At 43.4% G+C, this 19,436-nt stretch overlaps 1 protein-coding gene across 1 annotated transcript in view; it reads left to right on the forward strand.

Annotated features, from left to right (window-relative positions):
* zbtb16b (zinc finger and BTB domain containing 16b) overlaps nt 1-19,436 on the forward strand; it is a gene marked incomplete at its 3' end in the record, with an annotated part of 38,234 nt that overhangs the window by 3,901 nt on the left and 14,897 nt on the right. Inside the window, exons 2-3 of the mRNA XM_080007086.1 lie at nt 7,690-7,787; nt 15,968-16,054. Of these exons, the coding sequence (XP_079863212.1) occupies nt 7,690-7,787; nt 15,968-16,054 (185 nt within the window). The remainder of the gene's footprint in view (nt 1-7,689; nt 7,788-15,967; nt 16,055-19,436) is intronic.

Here is a 19,436-nt window from a genome sequence, read left to right on the forward strand (position 1 = left end):
AATCATGAAAAATAATGGTGATCAAAATATTAACTGAAATAATCGTTATTGATCGATCGATAGTGACTATCATTTCAGCCATAGTCATGCAGCCCTGCTTCAGAATGATAACCACCGTTAGTTGCGGCGTAGGAAACCCACCCACGGCCCCAAACACCACCCGATCATAGAATTACACTGTAACCAGGCTGGAACGAATTAACTTCTGCAGTCACAAAACACAATGGAACAGAGAACCAGAGCACACTTGTCCATTGAACTTTAATGAAGGGCTGACTACCCTGGACCCCATGTTTTGATGCCTGCAGCTATTATTATTATTATTTATTTATTTATTTATGTGTTTATTTATTAATTTATTTATTAATTTATTTATTTTTCCAAAACATTTTTTGTATTACATTTATTATTATAATCATATATATTTCTTCTTCTTCTTCTTCTTCTTCTTCTTCTTCTTCTTCTTCTTCTTCTTCTTCTTCTTCTTCTTCTTCTTCTTCTTCTTCTTCTTCTTCTTCTTCTTCTTCTTATTATTATTATTATTATTAATATTATAATAAGTAGTAGTAGTAGTATTAATAGTAGTAGTAGTACTACTTTTTAATTGAATTCTTATTACTGTATTATCATCATTCTAAGTTATTATAACCCACACCCTCTTGTATTGTACGGCAGCCCTTTATTGTTATTGTAAGAGGAAAAAGAAGATTCTCGTAATGTATAAGCCTTAAACTATCTGGAAAAGCAACTTCTGCATAACACAAGAACATGAACCGTGCTGTCACAAAGTCCTAAAAGTTCCTAAAACGATATGTCACAATGATCTCGTTGTTTCGATTTCATCCAAATCGGTCCAGATACGGAGCAGATATTTGTGAAAAACCAAACAACGTTGACCCAAATATTCAGTTGGTCTTGGTTAACTGACACGTCACACGTCTCATTCCAAAATGAACAAGATAGGATTTACAGTAAGACGCTTTATGACGTCAACATATAATTTACCAAAAATAATATTTACAGTAAGACGCTTTATGACATCATATTATTTACTATAAATGAGAATTACAGTAAAAAGCTTTATGACGTCATCATATTTTCTACTATTAATGAGATTTACGGTAGGAAGCTATATGACATCATCATGTTATATACTATAAATGGGATTTACAGTAAGAAGCTTAATGACGTCATCATTTTATTTACTATAAATGAGATTTACAGTGAGAAGCTTTATGATGTCATCATATTATTTACTATAAATGGGATTTACAGTGAGAATCTTTATGACGTCATAACATTATTGACTATAAATGGGATTTACAGTAAGAAGCTTTATGACGTCATCATTTTATTTACTATAAATGAGATTCACAGTAAGAAGCTTTATGACGCCATCATATTATTTACTAAAAATGGGATTTACAGTAAGACGCTTTATGACGTCATGCATTTATTCACTATAAATATAAAGATTCCGATGGAGAACGTTCAGTTGGACCGTGTCCAGGGTGTGGAGTGGACAGAGTCATTCTGTACTTGTTCAACGTTACCACACTGCCGATCTATGTGTGTATTTATATTCCTTCTTACCTGATGGATGTCAGTAGATCTGTTAGATTAATATTTTAAATCCGTAGTGCACATTACTTTGCCAGATTAATGAAAAAAAAATGAACAGTAATCCACGGGGTTTATCACGGCGTTCACTGGAAAGCACCGAAATGTGCGACTGAGTGAGGCGTTCAAAATCCAACGAGGCATCGGAAAACTAGAAGCCATGAAATGGTTAATTACTAATGGGAATACCACAACGTTGTTTGTATTTCATGGAAACGTATCTTACTGAAAATGTAATCGAAGTTAAGTAAACTAAACTTAACAAATACATTACGTAATTTAAATTGTTGTCATAAATATATGTAAATACATTATAATTGACATATAACAGACACAAAGACAGAAAGTTGTTTGTAATATAAACAAATTATTCCTTAATAATTATAATTCAAAATTATTGTTGAAGTTACAAAAATGTTGTCTGCATTACAATGTAGACAAATAAGATATAAAACTGAATTTTCAAATTGAACATTATTAACAGGATAAGTACGATAAAGTAGTATTTACAAATTAAATGTATTTATATATTTTTTAAATTGAATATATTTATTATTATTATTATTATGATGTTAATTACTGAAGTTTTTTTTGTCATTGTTACAGATGCCGAAAAATAGCAAAAAATATAAGACAATAAAGACCCAGCTATTTAGAACAATTATTTAGAATTGACCTATCTTCATAATGCTTCATACGTAATGCCATGAAAATTGCATACTCTAAATTCCATGAATGTAATTACATTACGTTTACATGTCCAGGTCACTTTGAAGGTCAGTCACAATATTCTAAAATAAACTATGGCCATAACTACCCGACTTAAGTCCACAATGTTTGATGTTTGTAAGTTAAGTAAATTGGGATGCATTTCACATAACACAAATAACTTTAATAATTACCGAACAGTAATTAGCTGGACCCTGTGTATTGCTGCCTGCAGCTATATCTATTATAGATTTTTTTATTATTATTTTTTTTTAATACAGTTACTCGTGCTACGTTTCACAGAACCAGAAAACCTGTAATACGTACCTATCACCACCTAACTGGACCCTGTGTATTGCTTCCTGCAGCTTTATTTAGGGGTCCAGCCCTATTGTTTTTTCTCAAATGTTTCATTTTTAATCTCTTTGCATTCTTCGGGCCAAAAGTATCTGAAACACTGCAACCACAGTACACACCGACATGGTTGAGCGTCTTGTTAGATCCGGGACATTTCAGACGTCTTGTTGTGTGAGTTTGATCAATATCAATGTACATTTGGAGCAGAAATTTGGGAAAAAATGTTGTCAGAAGTAGAAGAACGTTGATGTAATTTGATTAATTTTCGGAGAGGGCTGTTCTGTGAAGTCATCAACAGAAGTTCTATAAGTCCAATCTTCGTCACTCGGAAGTCATTCGCATGCAGCGTCTTGCGCCCTGTGGACTGCAACGCGTTCACAGACAACCCACGTAGCCAGACATCTTGAGCCGATGCTGCGTTTAAAAGAAACTCGGAAAACTGTTACTTGTGCTGCGTTTCACAAAACCCCCAAAAACTACATTACATTCCAGTGACGTAAGCGCAATATGTGTTTTACGGAGCGTTGGATACCACTAATACGTACCTAACATGACTCAACTGGACCTAGTGTTTTGCCGCCTGCAGTTATATTTATTATTATTTTTCTCTTCGGCTTTAAGTGTCTGGGACACGGAAACTGGGGCACGGAGGTCTCGTTGGGACCGGGCCGTTTCAGACATGTCGTGGTTCAAGTTTGATCCATATTGATCAACATTTGGAGCAGAAATTGTTGGAAAAATGTCGCAAATTCAGCGGAAATCACAGAAAATTGTCGTACCGTGATTAGTTTGTGGAATGGGGCGCTTTGTGACGCCATCATCCGATTTGTTATATACTGTATGTGCAGGGGGGCTGGGGGGGCGTTGGCATCTGGCGAGGTGCGCGGTGTCAATTGGTGTGTAGTGGTTGCTTTGTGCAGGATTTGCACCGGTTCAAGACGACAGACAGCAGGAGCCGTTGCTGCGTTCATGGGAAACTCAGAAAATTGTCGTTTAAGCAGTAATGCTGCTGTTAAGATGAGTGACAGCACAAACCGATGCTATAGATGCTGCTCAAATTTTTGTAACTGGTGTCAGCACGAAGTGATGGTGTGTTTTATGAGAACTCGAAAAGTAATTTGTACCTGACACGACTAACCTCGTCCCTGTGTATTGCTGTCTGCAACTTTATTTATTATTGTTATTATTATTTATTATTTATTATTATTATTGTTATTATCATTATTATTATTATTATAAGGCCCATTGAGGATCAGGATGTCATTAGCAATAGAGACCTGTCCACATACTGTACATACATAGTTATTTATAAATCCTCATATGTATATAATTATACAGAATTAATGATTAAAAAATATAAAATATAAAAATAAGGACCCAGAAGGATTATTTTACGATCAATGTCCAGGTTGGATTAAAAAATATATATACATATATATATGTACACACTGTATATGTATTCATAAATTTGTCAATTAATCAATTAATTATCAATTATCAATTAATAAACATGAGCTTCACTCTAAATTTCAATAATGTTTCCAATTAAAAACAAAAAAAATCAGAATTTATTTTTTTCATCCTTTCCAAATCTGATTATTGAATCAGATTTATAAAATGTGATTAATGTTTTTTTATTCGTTTTCAGGTCATTTTTAACCTGTTAAAACCTTTTTTTTTGTGGCTAATTAGCTCAAAGCCGATGCAGCTTCATGATACAGTCGGAGCGATTCTCTCCGGGCCTTGTTTGGTTGATTTTAGGTGGCGGTTCGCTGGGTTATTTGGCTGTTTAAGCGCTCAATTGTTTATTTTTTTTCCGGGGTGTGTGTTCATGTCAGGGTGTATCCTTTTTGCGCTGTCGGAGGGGGAATTTAAGGATAACGGTCCAGATGCCTCGCATGCTTGGATGTGTGTGATATGATATGATGGGCCTCGCTGCGGGCACGGATTCTTTTTTTTCTTTCCCTCTTTTTCTTTGCAGTTATGGGAGACGAGTGTGTGTCCGGCGTCATGTGGTGCTTGCGGGTGCAGGCAGGCGCGTGCGTGTGTGTGTATGTGTGTGCATGCGCGTGCGCGTGTGTATGTGTGTGTATGGAATTAGCCAGATCTGCTGTTGTCTGTGTTCCCGTGGCATCCATGCGTTATGATGCACAACGCCATGGCCTCTCCCACTAATGATGCCGCGCTGACGGCTCTGTGAACACCGGGAGACTCTGAGGCTGCGTTTCCACCGCCAACTGAAACGACCCAATTCTGATGCTCTGCCCACATGTGACACACACCGGATATGTTTTTACGAACGTCTAAACGGGAAAACAAACACATGGATTCGGGTGTTTTCACGGCCGTTTCGGGCCACGTTCATCTGTGGAAATACATCGGTTAGAAATCAGAAATCGGCTGAAAGCCGATCCATAGTCCGGAGTTGGATAATTCTACATTCTTAGGTAATTATTATATTCATAGATTCACAGATAATTAGGCCTGATTTCATCTTGCCTGTATCTTGCCATGTCTGCAGTTCTGCAGCCAGTCAAGGCCACCACTCAGTAAGAGATACAGTACCATGCTTCCTTTCATAGTGTTTTAATTACCACACCCAGGTGCATGACTCCCTATTTGCTCATTATTTCGAAGAAAACACTCCCTTCCTTCCCAGTCGCCTGTTTCAGACACTACTCCCTTATCCCGCTGTCACGCTGGTCAGAGAACTGCTTGCCTTCGCGTGTCACTCATCTTGCACCTGCACCCAAACTGTCCCGCTCGTTATTTTTAATGAGCAAACATCATGTATTATTGCATCATGTACTATTGCACGTGCGAAACATGAAGTTACAGTTGGGGCGGGTCAAGGGACGCGCCCAACTTTCCGTGTATAAAGAGCTGGCTCTTTAATAGAACGGGGATCTGGGTTCTGCCCCTGAGGGGGGAGCAGGTTCACCTCGCCGACCACGCGGCGGAATTTTCCCCGACGACCTGCCGACGAGGATGGGATCTCCGGTTCCCCGTTCGGGGCGAGTCTACGGCGGCGGTCGAGGTCCGACCGTAAGACGTCCGAGATGGAGTCGTCCGGGTGTGGCAGCCCGTCCGGCAGAGACAGCACCTGCCACCCCTGCCCGTCTGAGGTTTCTTTTTCATAACACGCACAGTTAGACCGTGCTCTCTTAGGACATTTCCTGCGGGTAGGATGATTTCCCAGTCGGACCTGAAGGGTTATCATTAAATCTGAGATTTTTGGTAATTTTGTAGAATTAGCGTATTCAATTCATATGTGATTTTTCTGACTTATTTTTGCTTCGATTGTATACGACTGTTATCACCAGTGTGTTTTCTTTTTTTATGTTGTTCTTCCATTAGGAACAAGAGGGAGGACTGTGATAGAAAATGCTATTGTTAAATGTATTATTATATTCTTAAATAATTATTTAATATTGTATAGGCCTCATTTCATCTTGCCTGTATCTTGCCGTGTCCGCAGTTCTGCAGCCGGTCAAGGCCACCGCTCAGTAAGAGATACGGTACCATGCTTCCTGTCATCGTGTTTTAATTACCACACCCAGGTGCACGGCTCCCTATTTGCTCATAATTTTCGAGACATCTAGAAAACACTCCCTTCCCTCCTCCCCAGTCGTCCGTTTCAGTCACTACTCCCTTATCCCTCTGAAACAAGGAGACGGTCACGCTGGTCAGAGAACCGCTGGCCTTCGCCTGTCTCTCATCTTGAACCTGCGGCCGAGCCGTGCCGCTCCAACTGTACCGCGAAGCTGCGGCGAGGGGCGGGTCGAGGGATGCGGCCCAACCTCTTTGGGCGCGTCGCTTCATCGTCTCATTTGTTTGGCAAAAATCCATTTTTCGTTTGCGGAGCAAGGATCTGCGTAAAGCGGGTTCGCCTCACCGACCGGGCGGCGGCGGAATGTCCCTGGACTCCACTCCACCCCTGTGTCCTCGCGGGCCCAGCGTTCGCGTCGTGGTCGCGTAGCATTCGCGTAGCGGCTTGCTGCAGGGAGGCGATACGGTCGACAGGGAGTTCGTCCTGGGGATGACGCCGTGTTGCTTACAGCTGGTAACCTCCGGCAGAGAAGAACGACGATGCAAAACACTGTTCTCTGTCGGCCTTGGGTACGCGCCGGCGGACGACAGTGTGCGCACCCTGTGCGTATCCTCTTCGTCAGCAACTTAATGCCGCCTCCGTCCAAATGCGAAATCGGCCGTCACCCGCGAGTCAAAGGTCGTCAATGCGACAACGGCACCGCATTAACGGAGGCGACGGTTCCAAACAAAACTTTTATTTATTTACGCCTTAGAAAGTTTTCCCGACCGGCTGTCCCTGCTCAAAAGTTCAAACTACACCGTCCCACCACCCTTGTTGACCCACACGCCCCCCTGATCCCAAGCAGGAGTGCTCACTCGGGTGACACTTAAAACGTCCCCGTCGACAGACCTGGGTTCCTCCTCCGTCGTTCCGTGTATCGTGGCGCGTGAACACCTGAACCCGGACGCCAACGCGTGCGCCCGCCAAAAAAAACCTGGAGATTTTGCCGCAGATATCTGCCCCCGAAAGAGTTGTTTGGGCAGATAAACAACGGTCACCATGGCAACTGCCGGTAAACACACACACAAACACTTTTGGTGGGAAAGTGTGTTTGATGAGGGAGCTAAATATAGTGAGATATTTGGATGAAACGGGGACAGGAGGGTCGTAGACGCATGGTTTTTCCCCGAGGGTAGAGCAGCTACTTCGGGTAGAGCAGCTACTTCCTGTCAATAACCTGACTTCGCCCCATTCCAGATGCATGTAAACACCTTAAGTTATTGCTTATTGCATTGTCACCTCAACCACAACACTGAGCTCAATCCGGGCGTTGGGTGCAGGCTCCAACCAGGGCGCTTTATTCCTTGTCGCAAAATCCGATTCACATGTCTGTACGTGAAAGTGGCGGTTGTCGTCGCGTCATCTTTTTTTTTTTTTCTCTCTTTTTGTTTTTGTTTTGTTTTCTCGGGCAGGAGGCTCCACAACGGCGAGAAGGGCCACGGCTGCGAGTTCTGCGGGAAGCACTTCCAGGACAGCGTGCGGCTCCGGATGCACATGCTGTCGCACACAGGTAATGACCACGCCGCCCGTCGACCACATCCCTCTCCCGGACGGCGAGGCCTCTCCGTGCCAAGATGGCCGCCGCGCACGCCCGTTATCCCACCTGACTGCCCCCGCCCCCCCCCAAACCCCCCCCCCCTCCCAACACGTGGCGAATGTCTCTCGCCCACCCCCCTTCTCTCTCTCTCTCTCTCTCTCTCTCTCTCTCTCTATCTCTCATTTCCCTGCTTCTCTCTCTCGCTGCTGAATCTCTCTGTATTTCATTTTTTTTTGTTTTTTGTTTTTTGGGGGGGGGGAGGCCTTCTTTCTTTTTTCGGAGATCCTGGCAGCGCGCCAGCTCCCTCTGCCCCTTCTGAGTGATGACATCACGGGCCGCCGGCAGGCCTGGGTGTTCTGCCAGTGTTCCGAAGCGTGTGTGATGGCTCGCTCGCAGATGTGTGTCCAGGAACACACTGTACCCGAAACGCAGACTTAATCAGACCTGACTGCTCTCCCAGCTACTTTATCCAAAATAGAGAGAGAGAGAGAGGGGGGGGGGGGGGGGGGAGAGAGGGGGGGAGGGGGGTTAGAAATGAGAGTAAAACAGAAGCAGGGTGGGTGGAATACGAGGAGAGACAGACACTTGCTCTGTCCTCTCTCATGGCGTTTTCTTTTTTTAGTTTTCGGGGGTGGGGGTGGGGGGGGGGGGCAAGATCAAAGGGAATTCATCATCATCATCATCATCATCATCATCATCATCATCATCACTTCAAGAGAGAGAGAAAACTTCACCTGACACCTTAAACCCCCCTCCCCGTCTCATCCTGACAAACGCTTTAATTTCCCCCCTTTAAACCTTTTTTTGGGGGGTAGAACTCACACACACACACACACACACACACACACACACACACACACGAGAGAAAGGACAAAAAGAAAGAAATAAAGAATGAAAGAAAGACAGACAGACAGGAAGAAAGGGAAAGAACAACAAAAAGGAGGCAGAATGTGGATCTTGTCGTCTGTGTGTTTCAGTCAAGCAGCCTCACATCCCGCTGGTTGCTAAGGAGCGGCGGCTCCCCCCCCCCTCTCTTCCTCTCCCTCTCTCCTTTCCCTCCCTCTTTCCTCTCTCTCTCTCGCCCCCATCTCTCCCTCTAACTCTCTCCCTCACCCCCCCTCTCTCTCCCTCTCCATCCCTCTCTCTCTCTCTCCCTCTCCCTCAACCCCCCTTTCTCTTTCTCTCTCTCTCTCCCTCTCTCTCTCTCTCTCTCTCTCCCGCTCCTCCCTCTCTCCCTCAACCCCCCCCCCCCCTTTCTCTTTCCCTTTCTCTCTCTGGCTCTCTCTCACTCCCCCTCTCCCTCCCTCTCTCTCTCCCTCTCTCTCTCTTCTCTCTCTCTCCCCCTCTCTCTCTCTCTCTCTCTCTCTCTCTCTCTCTCTAATGGGCTGATTTGGTATTCAGCTCGATGCCGGCTCTTATTTTGGTATGCCAGACAAAGTGTTTTGATGGAGGGCGATTGCAGCGGCGTCTGGAGAGACGGTTTGATGGTTTATGGATGAGAGCACACCCTGTGCCGCCGACTGCACAAGACAATGCACCGTGTTCTCTTCTCCTCTGTCTCCTCTCTCTCTTCTCTCTCTCTTTCTCCCTATATCACCCCATCGCAGCACAAACACAACATCAACACAACATCCTCAATCCACAACCCCCTCCCCCAACCCCCCCCTCCCCCCCACTCGCTCTCAGTCTGGAGTCGTCGCCGTTGTCGTTACTCCGATACGACTACTCCCATACAACAACTATTTCACAATAATGGACAATGTTTGTTTTTCGTCTTTTTTTAACAAAAGATGTTTGTGTGTGTGTGTGTGTGTGTGTGTGTGTGTGTGTGTGTTTGTGCGCAGGTTTTTTCTCTTGTTGTTTTTGTCCTTGTACTTGAGGGAAATGGCTTTCTTTGTAGGAATGGGCCGTATTTGTAGACCTTTTTTTTTCATTTGTATAATTTATTATAAATTTTGCATTTATTTTTCCGTTTTCATTCATTATTATCGGGGTTATTATTAGTATTACAACCCACGTAGGCGGACGACCCGAGCCGATGCTGCGTTCAGGGGAAACTCAGAAAACTGTAACACGTGCTGCGTTTCCCAAAGCCCTGAGAACTATAATCGGTCACAGAAGGTGTTTTCGGCACCGCAGGAAGTTCTCAGAGCCTGTGCAGGAACCGCTTTTTCTTTTGTGTCCACACTGTGTGATCCAGGATCAATCGTAATTGTTGATGATGGACATTTCAACGAGACGACACAAGAGGAACATTCAGTGACTTGAAGTGGACGGTGATTGGTCAAACACGTGAGCATGAGAAATGCCCATGTGGAAAAACACATGAGAAATAAGATACTTAATTTAAAGCAAACGTGTCATTATTTATACACAATTTATTTCCAAAACATTTAAAAAAAAACAGTGTCCCTCCGCCCTCCGACCTCGCAGTCGACTCGGTGCGACCCTCGATCACAACAGATTTTCCTCAGTGACACCCGACCATGCCTCATGGCCCTGGGCGGCGTCCGGCCCACAGCAAGGGGAGAACGCAGTGGATCACCGTTGCAGCACCGTTGCAGACCTGGTATCACAGTCTGGATAACTGACGCTGAGACGTCATATATCAGCCTCTGGAGTAGAGATGTATTACCACAAGCATCACAGTGAGTTATAGTAAACCCTGGTTTACAGCCACACACAGACGGCTGCTCCTTGTAAAGTGTGCTGCCTTTCACGGAACCTGTGATACGGAAAACTGTAATACATACCTAAAACTGGACCCTGTGTATTGCCGCCTGCAGCTATATTTATTATTATCATTATTATTATTATTATTATTGTTATACTATTGTTATTGCTCAGCATGTTTTTTATAATTCTATTTTTTGGGCTAAAAGTATCTGAAACACGGCTGAATGCACAGACATGGTTGTGGTCTCATTGGAACCGGGACGTCTTATCGTTCGAGTTTGGTCAATATCGATGTACATTTGAGGCAGAAATTAGTGAAAGATTGTAGTAATTTTACCAGAATTAGAAGAACGTTGAGACGTTTTGATTAGTTTTTAGGAGCTTCTTTGTGAAATCATGAGCCGATATTATGAGTCCAGTTTCCGTCTCTGGGTGCTCATTCGCATTCGGAGGGTTGCGCTGTGTAAACCACATAGTAGTTGCTCTGCAGGACAAGCAACCGGGTTCAAGGTAAACTCGGAAAATCGTGCTGCGTTTCAGAGAACCTGTAATATGGAGCAAACAGGACTAAACTGGACCCTGTGTATTGCTGCCTGCACCCATATTGTTTTTGTTAATGAAAAACGGACGTCAGTAGTCAATGGATGTCATGGATCTGCTGCACTCACAGACAAGATGAATAAAATGGGTATTTGGGGCAGTTAAAACATGTTGTCATCCAAGTTTGATCCAGATCGGTGCATTATTTTGAAATAATTAAGTAAAAAAAATATTTTTTATCATTGCCGCAAGGCGCGTGCATGTGCAATTGACGGTGCACGCAGGTCATATAATAGCATTGCAGTTTACTGATATCAACCGGGTCAACACCCAGGTCCTCACCAAGATGGCGGCACATGAAGATGTAACTGATGTCAGAACTTTATGGATCCCGAAGACAATCTGAATAAGATTTGTATTCAGGCCTGTTCCAACATGGCATCGTTTGAGTTACATCCAGATCGGTCCAGTATTGTGGATGGAATTGGTGATCAACAATCATAATTTCACCAAGATGGCGCTACGCACAGATGTACCCTACAACGGAGAAATTATTGCGCGTATGCCCAAGTTGACGGAGTACACAGATCACGTGAGTCAGTAACTCAAACCTTACCAAGATACTCTCAACCACAGATAAAGTCATGAATGGACATTAACTAAAGGAATACAAGATACAAGCTCTTAACCATTCCAAGTTACAAAGTGACAGAGGTATTATTTTACCAGAAGGCAATTGGATGAACCATAGTTGGGCGTATTAAACATCATAAATATATACACTTCTGAGGACAACTGAAACGCACCAGAGTAAGTTCTACCAAATTAAAACCCAATAGCATCACTGTTAGAATTTATAAACATTACAGAGATATCAGTGCATACAATCTTCCTGAATTATGATTACTGGTAATAATAACCATAAGCAATTACATAATACAAGGAACATGTATTTATTGTGTATGTGTTTTTAAATATTTATATTTTATTAATATAGTGACACATTTATTGACATATATATTTATTTATAAATGTATTGACACATTTATTGACATATATATTTATTGATACATATATTGACACAATTATTGACATATATATTTATTTATACATTTATTTATTGACATTTATTTATTTATTTATTTATACCTTTATTGACAGATTTATTTATATATATATATTACCTTTAATAACATTTATACATGACTTAACTGGACCCTGTCTATTGCTGTTATTAAATTAGCTTTAATTATTTATTATTATTATTATTATTAGCATTATTATTATTATTATTATTATATATAATAATAATAATAATTTAATAATATTGAATACATTTTTATATTTTGTTATTTATTATTCATTTGTAATTGTACTTTGTATTTTTGTATTACATTTTTATATATATTTTTATTTTTTTATTTTCTTAATTATCTATTTTTTTTATATTTTCTTCTTTGTAGGAATAAGCCCTATATTTTTTTACCTTTTTTGCTTTTTATACATTTTATTTAGAATTTGTCTTTAATTGTTTTAATTATTTTTCATTGTCATCAGTTTACTTATAAACAAGAATTTTGTTTGACTGATATATTTTTTGCACATGTGCGTTTTTTTTCTCCCGTTCTAATTGAGCGGAATGGCTTTCCTTTGTGGCTATTTGTATGCAGCGCCCCAGAACAGTGGCACAGCATCTTTGTCTTTACCTATTTCCTTTCTCCCGTTTCTTTCTCTCTTCCCCCTTTTTCCTCTTCCTACGAGGAACATCACTGGGAGTTGAAAGCAGAGCACATTTTCGGGGCTGCGGCCGTTGTGCAGAGTTTTCCCAAAGCTTGTGGGTGTTTTAATGAGTCATTTTAACTTCATTTAAAGCCAGCTGAGCAGAAAATAGATCAGTGAATGAGCCCTGGGCCAGTATGGATCTGTAACCGATTTACATCTCTGTGAGAGCCAGCCCACATCCAGCCAGCTGTGTGTGTGTGTGTGTGTGTGTGTGTGTGTGTGTGTGTGTGTGTGCGTGTGTGTACGTGTGTGTATGTGAGTACGTGTGTGTGTGTGTGTACGTGTGTGTGTACGTGTACGTGTACGTGTGCACGTGTGCATGCGCTGTGTGTGTGCACATGCCTTTCTATGTGTGAAACATCTGCAAGTGTGAGTGATTGACTAGTGGATCTGTCTCATTTGAGCAGTATTATAGACCTCTACTGTATTTATTATTTTGACTTTGATGCATTTATTCATCCATATATTGGTTATCTATATTTCTATGTTTCCTTTATTTTAATTTATTTTCATAAAAAAATATTTTCATAAAAATCTGAAATCCAAATATACAATTAATACATAAACAGATAAATAATAAAAAACAATTGTATTATTTTATACAATTATATTATTAATTGTCTTTATTATTATTGTGTGTGTGTGTGTGTGTGTGTGTGTGTGTGTGTGTGTGTGTGTGTGTGTGTGTGTGTGTGTGTGTGTGTGTGTGTGTGTGTGTCCATTTGTAGACCTCTTGTATTCTTTATTCTTTTTTCTAACGAATTATTGGTTTATTATTATTATATTTATCAATATTATTATTATATATTTTTTAAATCTTTTAGTCTTTTGATGAATTTGATTTGTGATCTGATCTGGGGAACAGTTATTACAGTTATTTTCAGACTCTGAAGTGTTGTTTTTGATAGAGAGAGAGAGAGAGTGTGTGTGTGTGTGTGTGTGTGTGTGTGTGTGTGTGTGTGTGTGTGTGTGTGTGGTGTCCACGTGTGTGTGTACACTTGCTTTTTTTGTGTGTAATGTTTGAAAGTGCAAGTAATTGACGGGTAGATCTTGAGCTGTATTTGCAGACCTCTTGAATTGTTTTTTATCTTTTTAAATTAATTATTGTTTGATGATTATTATTATAATACATATATTTTCAAGTCTTTAAGTCTTTTGATGAATTTGATTTGTGATCTGATCTGGGAAACTGTATTTACAGTTATTTTCAGACTCTGAAGTGTTGTTTTTGATAAAGAGAGAGAGAGAGAGTGTGTGTGTGTGTGTGTGTGCGTGTGTGTGTGTGTGTGTGTGTGTGCGTGTGCGCCGCAGGCGGGAAGCAAACCCAGGGAACTGCGCGTCCTTCTGTGGCCTCTCTCCGGCTGCAGACAGTCTGCTCAGTGTTCAGGGACTGATAACACCACGCCGTAAATAAAACTCCTCGGCTCCGCTTTGTTCGCGCCGGGAAAAAAAAAGTAAAGGCCATGCCACCGCTGCTTGCTGCTGTCTGGTGGATGTTGTTGTGTTTTTTGTTGTGTGTGTTCCATCCCAGGTGTGTGTGTGTGTGTGTGTGTGTGTGTGTGTGTGTGTGTGTGTGTGTGTGTGTGTGTGTGTGTGTGTGTGTGTGTGTGTGTGTGTGTGTGTGTGTGTGTGTGTGTTGTATGGCAGTTTTCCTCCCGTGTCTGTGTCTATTTACAGGTTTAGAAGGAACAACATACCTGAATACACGCCTGCATTCCCAGGACATTTGGGCTGTGAACGCACATGTAGTGTCCTCATAGCCTCCAGGTCCTTTTAATGCTGTTTTCAAACATTTATATACATTACTGGATATACTGTACTCTCATGATAATCCCAGTTTATCTGGCTTTAAAAAGTTTTTTTTTCCAAGATGCCTCTACACCTACAGCACCTATACCCTACATGTCTTCCTCATAATCTGAATGCCACTATCAGTGCTGTTTTTGCATATCAGTATTAAAGCAGCACGAATGTAACTTTTGGTATTTGAGATTTGGCGCCTCTACAGTTTGTAGTTTGAGTATAATTGCACTTTTACACCACTGTCGTAAAACTCCGGTGTCCGAAAATATTTTTTTTTCCCTGGCCAAATTTGAACCTCATCAGTCACGTTTCAATAATAGTGCATGTTACAAACGCAGATATAATGTACACCTGGGATACAGCGCTTCTTGCACTGAAGGATTGCTTTGAGGAGTTTGCCTGGGTGCAATAGAAACAGTAGAAAAAAAAACCCCAAGGGGTTTAGGAGCGTCGCGACAAGACGCTTTTGCGACCCTGACGCTTCTGACCAGAACAGCCAATCGTCCAGAGCGGAGAAACAACCATGTGACACAAGCAGCCAATTGTACAGAGCGGAGAAACAACCATGTGACACGAACAGCCAATCGTACAGAGCGGAGAAACAACCATGTGACACAAACAGTCAATCGTACAGAGCGGAGAAACAACCATGTGACACGAACAGCCAATCATACAGAGTGGAGAAACAACCATGTGACACAAACAGCCAATTGTACAGAGCAGAGAAACAACCATGTGACACAAACAGCCAATTGTACAGAGCAGAGAAACAACCATGTGACACAAACAGCCAATCTTACAGCAGGAGCGGCGCTACACCAACTTGAACTCAAACTCGCCCTCCTCCCAAAACGAACCCGGCGCGGCCCCCATCCCCGCAAAAGGAGAGCGATTAGAGAAATCATCAAATCGATTTTCAATGACGTCTGGTCTGACACGGTCGGAGAGAGTCCCTCGGTGCGCTGCAAACGTCCCTGCATTTAATCACAGAGAAAAGATTCAGGAACCTCGGAACCTCTAAAACCTGCAATACGTACCTAACATGACTAAACTGGACATTGTGCATTGCTGCTTGCAGCTATATTTATTATTATTATTATTATTGTTATTATTATTGTTGTTGTTGTTGTTATTATTATTAGTTTTCTTCTTCTTCTTCATCCTCTTCTTCTTCTTCTTATTATTATTATTATTATTAGCTGTTTTGGTGCCCAGTTAGGACTGATACAAACAGTACTTTCATAATCTGTGTTTGTGTCCTGTTTTGACTGCTCAATGCAGTCGTTTACTCGAGGCAGTTGTGAATGAATGCACAGTAAAAAAAAAAAAACATGTCTGTGACACTTCTTCAGCTCCGGCGGAGGCTCTGGTGTGTGACCAGTGTGGAGCCACCTTCTCCTCCGAGGACGCTCTGGAAACCCACCGGCAAACACACACAGGTACTGTACACACACACACACACACACACACACACACACACACACACACACACACATACACACACAGTCTGTACAGGGTCTTGATGTGGACGTGGGCCTCGGCGTGGAGGCTCACACCAGCTGGGTTAAACTGTTCCTGTGATAACGCTCCATAATTTATCAGCGCTCGGGTGGGAGGTCCTCTCAGATATCACCCACTAATATCTCCTGGCATCCCATAATGATCACATGCCACTCGGACTGCCAGTGAACACACACACACGCGCGCGCGCACACACACACACACACACACACACGCATACCACAAGTTTGACCCGGCGATCCACCCGGGAAGCTCCTACGTCAGGGCCGTGTTCACCGAGACGTAAACAACCGCGCCCTGTTTAGTGATCATCTCACATTGTGTGAAAGCGTGACTGCGTTTGGGGGACGTCCAGATGAGGAAGCGTTTAAACGCCGCCTCCGCCGCCGCCGCCGCCGCTCGCTTTTGGAGAGAGATCCACAAACGCAGACGCGTGTACGTGCTGAACACAGGGGCCAGCGCTGCTGTTCTGTCAGGACTTCCAAACTAAGAATAAACTCCCAGAGGAGCTGAGCTTCATCTGTGGAATCACCTCGAAAAACATATTCCTTTGTGTCACTGCTGCGGAGGACATTTTTATTTACAAGAAATTACATTATAAATAAGTAAATGAATAAACAGATAAATAATAATTGCACTAATAATGAGCAAAATAATCAGAATATAGAGATAAATGACTCAATAAATAATTTCCTAAATAATAGCAATAATAATAATAATAATAATAACAGTAAACAATAATAATAACATATAAAAGAATAAACAAATAAATTATAATTACAATAATAACCAACAATATGACAAACAAATAAATAAATAATAGTGACAATTATATAAAATAATGACAATTCTCAAAGCTTCGAGAGGGTTTTTGGAATTTTTTGGGATGACTGAGCCAAGTCATAATAGCTTTGCCATCGCCAAGAGCTTTGGAGTCTGATGCTCGTAATAACAAAAAATAATGTTGGGAATACGCGTGACACGTGTCGTACAAGACGACGCGTGAGGACAGGGGGTCGCCATCTTTTACAGCGGATTAAAACGGGGGGAAGAGGACAGCGGAGGAGCTTTATTACCAACGTTGCATTTAACTGAGCAGCTTTTTATTTATTTATCCAGGTTTTCTTTCCTTCCTCCCTCTCTCTCCCTCTCTCTCTCTCTCTCTCCCTCTCTCTCTCTCCCTCTCTCTCGCTCTCTCTCTCTCTCTCTCTCTCTCCACACCTCCTCTGCCGGTGCAGAAAGCAGATCCACTGCATGTAACTGTAACTGCAGGTGGATCACCTGGATCAATACTTAATGTCTGGAGGCATGGGGCTGTTAACCAGGCTGCCCTCCATCCCTCCATCCCTCCATCCCTCCATCCCTCCATCCATTCCTCCCTCCTCTTCTCTTACCCTCCATCCCTCCATCCCTCCATCACTCCATCTCTCCATCCCTTATCCCTACATCACTCCATCTGTCCATCCCGCTATCACGCCTTCCCTCCATCACCATATCCCTCCATTTCTCCTTCCCTCCATCCTCCCTCCCTCTATCCCTCCATCCCTCTATACATCCCGCCCTCCACTTCTCCTTCCCTCCATCCCTCAATCCCTCCCTCCTCATCCCCTTCCCTCCACCCCGCCACTCGTCCATCCCTCTGTCCCTCCATCTCTGCCACCTCTTCCCTTTCCTCCATCCCTCCACCCCTCCATCCCTCCATCCATCCCTCCCTCCCCACTCTCCTCCATCCCTCCACCCTTCCCCCCTATTTCCCCTTCCCTCATCACTCCATCCCTCCATCCTCTTCTCCTTCCCTCCATCACTCCATGCATCCCTCCCTCCCTCCTTGCCTCCTCTCCTTCCTCCCTCCTCATCTACTCCTTCCCTCCCCTCCGCTCCTCCTCTCCTCTCTCCCTCCGTCCCTCCTCTCCTCACCTCCTCTCCTCCCCCCTGTCCTGTCCTCTCCTCTCCTCCCTTCTCTCCTTCCTCCTTTTCTCTCCTCTCCTCTCTCCTTTCCTCTCCTCTCCTCTCCTCTCCTCACCCTGCCCCCCTCACCTCTCCTCACCTCCTCTCCTCTCCTCACCCTGCCTCTCCTCACCTCTCCTCCTCTCCTCACCTCTCCTCACCCTGCCTCTCTCTCCTCACCTCCTCTCCTCCCCTCACCCTGCCTCTCCTCTCCTCTCCTCACCTCCTCTCCTCTCCTCTCCTAACCCTGCCTCTCCTCTCCTCTCCTCACCCCCTCTCCTCTCCTCTCCTCCCCTCTCCGTTCCTCTCCTCTCCTCTCCTCACCCCCTCTCCTCTCCTCCCCTCTCCGTTCCTCTTCTCTCCTCTCCTCTCCCCTCCTCCCTCCCTCCATCCGTCTCTCCTCTCCTCGCCTCCTCTGCTCCCTCCGTTCCTCTCCTCTCCTCTCCTCCCTCCCTCCCTCTCTCCTCTCCTCTCCTCTTCTGTCCTCTCCCCTCCACTCCTCACCTCTCCTTTCCTCACCCCCTCTCCTCTCCTCTCCTCTCCTCCCCCCTCCTCCCCCCTCCTCTCCCCCCTGCTGCTGGTAAACACCCAGGGCTCAGGTTGTGGTCTTGGCAGCAGCCTGGGTGCAGGGTACAGGAGGACATTACTCTCTCATTTTGTCATGATCTCACTTTGGTCCGGCGTGGTGACGGGTGACCCCGTTTTAAACACTGTTTCCTGTCGGATCCACAACAAGGGATGGCCACTTAATCAGAGATATGTTAAGAATTAAAAACGTGTAAAGCTGTCCGAATTGTGAAAACAATCCGACCTAAAGCGCACATTTTATTCTCACGTATCTTCATTTTGCGGTCCGCCGCAGCCCCCTGCACCTCTTGTTGTGATGATCTGCGTTTGTAGTTTCCACGCAAAGACGACGGCCACTGAGACGGTAGATTTGGGCGGTTTTGTCTTTGCGAAAACAGATATTCATGCATTTCTGCAAGAAGAAAAACTGCCTAAATCTCCGGTCTCAGTGGCAGGTTTCCTTTATGTGAAAACAGAATCAGTGAATAAGTCAGTGCTTGTCATTTCTACAATGGGCAGTTTTTTTTCTTGTTGTAAATTCCGAGTTCTGTTTTCACAAAGATAAAAGGGCCTAAATATACCCTCTCAATGGCACTTTTATTTTGGTGAAAACAGGGTACCAGCCAGTGTTTTGTCAGTTCTACAATAATAAATCTGCCGCTGAGACTGTCGAGCAGCAGCTCTCTTCTTGTGATTTCGCAAGTTCAACCCTGCGTTTTGTCATCCCCGCGCCGCAAAAACAGAAATCAAAGAAATATTTGATCGGCGCGCGTTGTTGTCGGGTCG

Source organism: Zeus faber (assembly GCF_960531495.2).
Source record: "Zeus faber genome assembly, chromosome: 9".
NCBI classification, from domain to species: domain Eukaryota; kingdom Metazoa; phylum Chordata; class Actinopteri; order Zeiformes; family Zeidae; genus Zeus; species Zeus faber.